The sequence below is a fragment of the Hippopotamus amphibius genome, chromosome 16, assembly GCF_030028045.1.
Source record: "Hippopotamus amphibius kiboko isolate mHipAmp2 chromosome 16, mHipAmp2.hap2, whole genome shotgun sequence".
NCBI lineage: Eukaryota > Metazoa > Chordata > Mammalia > Artiodactyla > Hippopotamidae > Hippopotamus > Hippopotamus amphibius.
Window position 1 is genome coordinate 62364411 of NC_080201.1, and position 8762 is coordinate 62373172.

An 8762-nucleotide genomic window follows, 5' to 3' on the forward strand; every position below is an offset into this window, starting at 1 on the left:
CTGAGTGAGAACTAAGACCTCACTTCAAGCCACCGCTCCCTGCTGTCTCTCTCTGAGATCAGCTCCACTCAGTTTCAGAAGATGGGAAGAGCAAAATGTTTGGTAAACAAATGTTTGCCACTCCATGCAGACAAGTCTTTCTAAGCCAAAGAGTTATCTCTAGTAATAGCTCTCTTCTTGGCATAGGCCCCCTAATCTAAATTATCTTGAGCCATGAAGGGAGAGGCAAAAAGCTTTTTTTTTTTTTTTGAGGCTGCAGGGTCTTAATTGTCTTCAGTTCAAAACAGTCCACATGCCAAAGTGACACATTTTGGGGAGACATATTCTTTTTTTTTTTTAATTTAGTTTTGCAGTCTCTGTTTTATTTTGAATTTGATTTGTCTGATATCACTCTTTTTTTCTTTAAGAACTTTTATTGATGTACAGTTGACATACAATAAACTGCATATATCCAAAGTGTACAATTTGATATTTTTTTTCTTATTAGTAATGTATATATGGCAATCCCAGTCTCCCAACTGAGAGACATATTCTGCTCCTCCTCACTTCTCTTCAAGCAGCCCTTCCAGGAACTTTGAAACATATTAAATGTTTTATTTATGTTTAAGAAGCCAAATCTCAGTGATGGAGAACTTGCTCAATGTGTCCTTTACCATCTGCCCCCCATAACTCCACTGCTGCATGGAATTGGACTCCCAGGTCTAGGGCAGATGGACGTTCTTGACAGCTTGCTGTGTTGTTTTCTCAGCAGATCTGAGCCTCATCAACTTTATCTAGGATGCTGTGTCAGAAAGTTCATCAATTTCATCAGAAGCTTGTCCGCAGGCGGCCCCTGGAGCCCAGGGAGGGGTTTGAGAGTCACATGGCCCATCGTCTGAACATCCTAGACCTGGTGGCCTTGGGTGTGGGCAGAACCCTGGGAGCTGGTGTGTACATCGTCGTTGGAGAAGTGGCTGTGTACAAAGCTGGACCAGCGATTGTCATCAGCTTCTTGGTGGCTGGCCTGTCTTCTGTGTTGTGTGGGCTCTGCTTTGCAGATTTGGCAGCCCGGGCACCATGCTCTGGTTCTGCCTATCTCTACAGCTATGTCACAGTGGGACAACTGTATGCCTTCATCATTGGTTGGAACCTCATACTGTCCATTGTCATTGGTGAGATGACGGCGTGGGGGAAGGTGTTGGGGCTTAAGATCAGAAAATTCAGAGGGGCTTTTGGACTGTAAACTCATTCAGGATAACTGTTTTTATCCACCTTATGGGGCGAAGTGGGTAATTGTGGCAGGAAAATCGCACAACTTAGGTCTACCCTGCTTTCCTTAAATGATTGAATCAAGAACTGAGAAGGAACGGGAACTGGAAGTGAGGGAGAGGGAGGAACGTCCCACAGACCCTTCCCTTCACCTCTTTGTAGTCTTTGTTCAGCTGTTGCCTTCCTGGGATTATCCTTTACCACTTGATTTAAATTTTAACCCTCATGCCCCAACCCTCTTGGCGAGTTAAAAATTATCCACACTCTGGCTGTAGAATTTATTTTAATTAATTTTTAGAAAAGACAAATACATCATTTTTCAACATAATTTCCTTGCTTTGCAATACATTTTGTCCACCTATCAGCAAGCTTTCATATTCCTTCATTAAAAAATGTTTTAGGGTGAGATTTGAGCCACAAATGCACCACTGTCTTCACTTCTTCATCAGAAGTGAATCTTTGTCCTTGTAGGGCTGCTTTCAGGGGACCAAACAGGTGAAATTCCGATGGAGCAAGATCAGGACTATAGGGAGGATGTTTTAACACCTAAAAACAAACTAATCCATGACAGGCTTAGGTTTTGAAAAGTTTGTGCGAAGTGGGTACCAAAACAACTCACGGAAGAGCGTAAACAGAAGCATTCGGATATCTGCAAACAAAATTTGGACCGATACTCTAAGGAAGGTGAAAATTTCTTAAAGAGAATCATCACTGGTGATGAGACATGGATTCATCACTGCAAGCCTGAGAGTAAACAGCAGAGTATGGAATGGAAACACCCTCAATCGCTGACCAAGAGAAAGTTCAAAAGTCAACCATCAGCTAGAAAATTGATGCTTACAGTTTTCTGGGATTCTCAAGGGCCCGTATTGAAACATGATCAGGAAAAATGTTCAACAATCAACAGTGCTCATTACAGTGAGATGTTTATTGAAGAGCTGAAGCCTAAACTTCGGATTAAACACAGAGGACTGCTCTCCAAGGGCGTTGTGATCTTGTATGAGAACGCACATCTGCACACTTCCGCCCACATTGTTGACACTCCGCAAAAACTTCGTTTTGAGGTGTTAAAGCATCCTGTGAAGTGAAGATAGTGGTGCATTCATGGCTCGCAGCTCAGCCTAAAACATTTTTTAATGAGGGAATATGAAAGCTTGTTGACAGATGGACAAAGTGTATTGAAAAGCAAGGAGATTATGTTGAAAAATGATGTATTTGTCTTTTCTAAATGTCAATTAAAATAAATTCTACAGCCAGAGTGCAGATAATTTTTGACTCACCCTCATATTTTCTGGCCTAACATTAATCTCCTCCTAACATATTAAGTAGTTGACCTATTTTGTGAATCATCTGGGTCTACTCTCACCACACCAAGAAAAGAAAGTTTTTGAGATAAGGTATTTTGTCTGTTTTTTTCCCCCAAATACATCCCATGGCTCATGATAGGAGTTCAACGTATATTTGTCAATGAATCTTCCTTCTGCTGCTGCTGCAGGTGCCGCCAGCGTGGCCAGGGCCTGGAGCTATACCTTTGACAGCCTGATTGGGAACCACATCTCTCAGGCGTTACAGGGAACTTTCTCTCTGTACATGCCCTTCTCCCTGGCCACATATGCAGACTTTTTTGCACTGGGCCTGGTGCTGCTGCTCATGGGTGAGACAGGGGTCAAAGATAGAATGGGAAGAGTAGGGTGTGGAGGGGGATCTGGGATGCAGAAGTTTCAGGGTTCCAGAATGGTGGGAGGATTAGGCCTGGAACGAAGTGCATGAGGTAAGAGAGACAGGAAGGCAAGTCATAGACCATTGTTTCCTACTCTTCACCCTATTGGTATTCTGGGTTGAATCATTCTTTGGTGTAAGCTGTGCTGTTTATTGTAGGTTTTGTTTTCAATCATTGTCAGCTATTGAGTAGCACAGCTGGTCTTTACTCACTAGGTAATGGTGAAGCCCACCTCCCAAGTTTTACTATATTCCCCTAGATTTATTGAGACATAATTGACATTCAATATTATATAATCTTAAGATGTACAAAGTGATGATTTGATTGATGTGTTTTTTGTGAGATAATTGCCACAATAAGAAATTAACCATATATATTTTTTTAAACTCTTTATTGGAATATATTTGCTTTACACTCTTGTACCCGTCTTTGAGATACACCAAAGTGAATCAGCTGCATCTACACATATATCCCCATATCCCCTCCCTCCCACGACTCCCTGCCACCCTCCCTGTCCTGGCCCTCCAAGGCATCTCCCATCATTAAGTTGATCTCCTTTTGTTATACAGCAACTTCCCACTAGCTATCTATTTTACAGCTGGTAGTGTAAATATGTCTATGCTATTCTCTCACCTCGTCCCAGCTTCCCCTTCGCCCCTCACCCCAGCCCTGTGTCCTCAAGTCCATTCTCTACTTCTGTATCTCCACTCTTGCCTGTCACTGGGTTCATCAGTACCATTTCTTCAAGTTCCATATATATGTGTTAGCATACAGTATTTGTTTTTCTCTTTCTGGCTTACTTCACTCTGTATGACAGACTCTAGGTCTATCCACCTCATGACATATAGTTCAATTTCATTCCTTTTTATGGCTGAGTAATATTCCATTGTATATATGTGCCACATCTTCTTTATCCATTCATCTGTTGATGGGCATTTTGGTTGCTTCCATGTCCTGGTTATTGTAAATAGTGCTGCAATGAACATTATGCTATATGTTTCTTTTTGGATCATGGTTTTCTCTGGGTATATGCCCAGTAGTGGAATTACTGAGTCATATGTTAGTTCTATTTTTAGTTTTTTAAGGAACCTCCAAACTGTTTTCCATAGTGGCTGTAACACCAACAGTGCAAGAGCATTCCCTTTTCTCCACACCCTCTCCAACGTTTATTGTCTCTAGATTTTTTGATGATGGCCATTCTGACCGGTGTGAAGTGATACCTCATTGTGGCTTTGACTTGCATTTCTCTAATGATTAGTGATGTGGAGCATCTTTTCATGTGTTTGTTGGCCATCTGTATGTCTTTTTTGGAGAAATGTCTATTTAGGTCTTCTGCCCATTTGGGGATTGGTTTATTTGCTTTTTTGGTTTTAAGCTGCATGAGCTGCTTGTATATTTTTTAGATTAATCCTTTGTCCATTGCTTCATTGGCAAGTATTTTCTCCCATTCTGAGGGTTGCCTTCTTGTCTTATTTATGGTTTCCTTTGCTGTGCAAAAGCTTTTAAATTTCATGAGGTGCCATTTGTTTATTCTTGATTTTATTTCCATTATTCTAGGAGGTGGGTCAAAAAGGATCTTGCTTTGATGTATGTCATAGAGTATTCTGCCTATGTTTTCCTCTAGGAGTTTTATAGCGTCTGGCCTTACACGTAGGTCTTTAATCCATTTGGAGTTTATTTTTGTGTATGGAGTTAGGAAGTGTTCTAATTTCATTCTTTTACATGTAGCTGTCCAGTTTTCCCAGCACCACTTATTGAAGAGGCTGTCTTTTTTCCATTGTATTTTCTTACCTCCTTTGTCAAAGATAAGCTGCCCATATTTAGTTTTTTGGCTGCATTGAGTCTTTGTTGCTGCATGCAGGCTTTCTCGAGTTGTGGCAAATGGGGGCTACTCTTGGTTGAGGTGCGTGGGCTTCTCATTGCGGTGGTTTCTCTTGTTGCAGAGCACGGGCTCTAGGTGCACGGGCTTCAATAGTTGTGGCATGTGGGCTCAGTAATTGTGGCTCAGGGGTTCTAGAGCACAGGCTCAGTAGTTATGGCACATGGGCTTAGTTGCTCAACGTCAAGGGTGATCTTCCCAGATGAGGGATCAAACCCATGTCCCCTGCATTGGCAGGTGGATTCTTAACCACTGCACCATCAGAGATGTCTCAAAATTAAGCATCTCAAAGTGTACAATTCAGTGGCACTTAGTACATTCACAATGTTGTGCAACCATCTCCTCCGTCTAGTTCCACCCATTTTCACCCCAGCAAAAGGAAACCCTGTGCCCATTGAGCAGTCACTGTCCATCTGCCACCCATCCCCAAACCCCAGCCTCTGACAACCACTACTTTTCTTTCTGTGTCCATGAATTTCATTATTTTGCATGTTTCACATTCCATCTTTCCCACAGGAGTACTGGTTCTGGGAGCTCGTGAGTCGACCCTGGTTAACAAAGTGTTCATAGGCATCAACGTTTTGGTTCTCAGCTTCATCATCCTCTCTGGCTGCATTAAGGGGGATCTGCACAACTGGCAGCTCACAGAACAGGACTACACATTGAACACATCTGGACCCAGTGACACCTATAGGTGAGGAGGGTACTCTTGGCATGTGTATCTGTGGTGTGCAGAGCTGGGAATATGGTGGGGAGTAAAGAGATTGGGGCTGATGGATCCAATGGGGGAAGTCCTGGAGACCAAGACTCATGGTATGAACTGAGGAGTCCAGTAGAGATGGCTGAACACACCTCACCCATGTTCTTCCTCATTCCTTCTCTCACCATAGCTTGGGCCCTCTGGGTTCTGGAGGGTTTGTGCCTTTTGGCTTTGAAGGGATTCTCCACGGAGCAGCAATGTGTTTCTACGCCTTTGATGGCTTTGATGTTATTGCCATTACAGGTAAAAAGGTCAATGTATGTCCCATCTGGGGTTTGGGCAGTTTGGGCTACCCTTGGGCACAGGAGTTTGTAGAAGGTTAGACTGCTTTTGGAGGTGCAAGAGGGAATTGGATTTTGAGCTTTCATTCCACTGTGTTTTCCTGACCCACTACTCTACCCATCTTGCAGGGGAAGAAGTCCAAAATCCTCGTCGTTCCATCCCCTTGGGCATCATCATCACGATCTCCATCTGCTTTTTGGCATATGTTGGTATTTCAGTGGCCCTCACCCTCATGGTGCCCTACTACCAGATTCACCCTGAGAGCCCCTTGTCGCAGGCTTTTCTCCACGTTGGGTGGGGCCCTGCCAGATATGTTGTGGCTGTTGGCAACCTCTGTGCTCTTTCATCCAGGTCAGTGTCATGGTTTTCTCCCCATCTACTGTCAGATGCTCAGATATCCCAGCCCTTGGCATTGAGAGACAAGAGGGAAAGACATCTTACCCCATGTAGACTAGGGAACAGATGCCCTGGTCAGTCTTGCTTCTCCAAGTGCTCACACATGTTGCCATTGTCCCTTCCAGCCTCCTGGGTACTGTGTTCCCCATGCCTTGGTTAATGTATGCAATGGCAGATGACGGGCTCCTTTTCCGGGGACTTGCCAGGATCCATCCCCGCACAGGCACCCCCATCATGGCCACCTTGGCTTCTGGAACTCTTGCAGGTGAAGAAACAAAACCCACTCCTTCTTTGATCAATTTTCTCACCTTGGATATTTCTACTGGTTTTTTACTCCTTTCCCCACCTTGTTTGTGCCCTCATTCTAGGGGTCATGGCGTTACTCTTTGAGTTCCGTGGCCTTGTGAACCTCATGTCAATTGGGACCCTGCTTGCTTACTCCCTGGTGGCTCTTTCTGTTCTTGTCGTCAGGTGAGACTCCACTACACCTTGACTGGGGTCCTTGGGCTTGTGGGGATTGATGAGGAGATAACCCTCGTCTGCCTTCATGTTGCCTTCTAAATGTCCTGCTAGGCTTAAGTTGGGAAAGAAATGGATTAGCCTGTCTAATGCTGGATGAGTAGGGACAGCTGTGAATATTGCCTTAATATTTCTAATCCAGATATCAACCAGATCAGAATTTCAGCAAGAAGGAGAAAACAGAGGAGGAAATTGAGATGGAGCCTGAAGTTGAAGAAACTCCTTTGGAATCTGTACCTAAAGCAGGAACCTCAAAGATTCTCAAGAGCCTGTGTGACCCTCTTGACACCATCCCCACTCTGGCATCTGGCCAGATTGTCTACGGATGTGCCTTACTGCTTGGTGAGCAGCGGGATTGCTCTTTGGTGGTCTTCTGAAATTGACAGGATGGGGTGGGACTGGGTATTTTGGGAGTTGAGGAGGAGTCTTGGAGAGATGATGGCCTGATGTGGGCAGTTTGGGGGAGGGGTGTGACCCAAGGTCTTGAGCTATGTGACTTCTGGAGGTGAGCCTGGGCTCCTCCCCCGTGACCCTTGCAGTTCTCCTGCTGACCATCCTGAGCCTGGTGCTGGCCCGGTGGCCCAGCGATGTGTTCTCTGGAGACCCCGTGTCCACAACAGCGGCTGTGCTGCTGCTGCTGCTCATCGTGGGCTTCACGGTCATCATTTGGAGGCAGCCCCAGAGCCCCGCTCCTCTTCCCTTCAAGGTAGGTGACCTCCTGTGCCCAACTGTCCACCTTGAGTGAGTGCAGTCTGCATGCTTTGAGGTCTAAACATCCTTTGCTGGACCAGGGAAGAAGGGGAGTTTCTGAAACCAAGAGACCCTTCCCTGATCCACACTCAGTGCTTTACATACCCAGTCTCAGTAGGCACTGAACCCACAGCCTGAATAGGACTGGAGTCTTCCTGTCCACGTGGGGTCAGGGTCTCCCTTTCAGACGTCTGTGATGTGCTCAGGGATTAACTGACTTTGCCCTCAGGTCCCTGCTTTGCCTGTCCTCCCCCTGCTGAGCATCTTTGTGAATGTTTACCTGATGATGCAGATGACCTCTGGGACGTGGGTCCAATTTGGCATCTGGAATGTGATTGGTAAGTGGCTTTGTGGGATAAAGAGTCCTCTTGATTGACTGAACCCAATCCTCTTCCCACTACGTCTCCCCAAACTGTGTCAGACACCATAATAGGAGGCCTATTGGGCATTTGTACGTGGGGAGAACACCTACTTTTCCTTCCCATCGTCTCACTTCCCTACTAGGATTTGCCATATACTTTGGATACGGGATCCAACACAGCTTGGAGGAGAACAGTGACCAAGAGCCACCAGCCTCCACCTCCCAAATGCTTGACAAAAACATCCCTAGTGATGAATCACCTTAACCACAGGAAACAGATGCTGTGTGGAACCCCTCCGTGCACTGGAGGTATCGTCTGTTTCAAGGGGCCCTTTGAGCCTCTGTGGAGTGTGAAGGTGCAAGGCATTTAGGGATCTATATTTATTTCCAGTGGACAAATGACCTTAATGTTGTATAATTTCTAAATATTCTTTTCAAAGCATAACATACATACAAAAATGCACGCTTTATAAGTGTGCAGCACGATGAAATTTCACAAAGAACGTGCAACCATGTAATCAGCAACTGGAGGAAGAAATAAAATATTCCCCTGCACATCAGAGGCTCCCCTTTGGGCCTCTTTCCAGCAAAAATACAGAGCCTGCCACATTGGAAGGAAAGTCAGGTAACTGTGAACTGTGTCAAGTGTTGCACTTTAAATATCAGAACACAAATAAGTTGGAAGTAAAAGGAAAGGGACAGATACATTGTGTGAACAGTAACACAAGAAAGCTGGGCTAGCTATGTTCCTATCAGACAAAGTAGACTTTAAGAAAAGGAGAATCATAGCAGATAAAGGGGATCATCTCATCATGAGAAGAGAAATGATCACTTTTTCTTCTCCCCC

At 44.8% G+C, this 8762-nt stretch overlaps 1 protein-coding gene across 1 annotated transcript; it reads left to right on the top strand.

The window, feature by feature from the left end:
* Positions 1 to 763: 763 nt before the first annotated feature.
* Positions 764 to 8180, top strand: LOC130838710 (cationic amino acid transporter 3-like). Its single transcript, XM_057712179.1, has 11 exons — positions 764 to 1151; positions 2744 to 2902; positions 5364 to 5541; positions 5738 to 5850; positions 6018 to 6240; positions 6411 to 6550; positions 6654 to 6756; positions 6947 to 7146; positions 7344 to 7510; positions 7784 to 7892; positions 8059 to 8180. The coding sequence occupies exons 1-11, from the start codon at positions 779 to 781 to the stop codon at positions 8178 to 8180; spliced, it is 1887 nt and encodes a 628-aa protein (XP_057568162.1). The 5' UTR covers positions 764 to 778.
* The last annotated feature ends 582 nt before the right edge of the window (positions 8181 to 8762 follow it).

Coding starts and splice junctions, on each gene's coding strand:
- LOC130838710 (XM_057712179.1), top strand. CDS start 779: ATGCTGTGTCAGAAAGTTCATCAATTTCATCAGAAGCTTGTCCGCAGG. Junction 6,241..6,410: donor CTCTGTGCTCTTTCATCCAG/GTCAGTGTCATG, acceptor TGTCCCTTCCAG/CCTCCTGGGTACTGTGTTCC. Junction 6,757..6,946: donor CTTTCTGTTCTTGTCGTCAG/GTGAGACTCCAC, acceptor TTTCTAATCCAG/ATATCAACCAGATCAGAATT.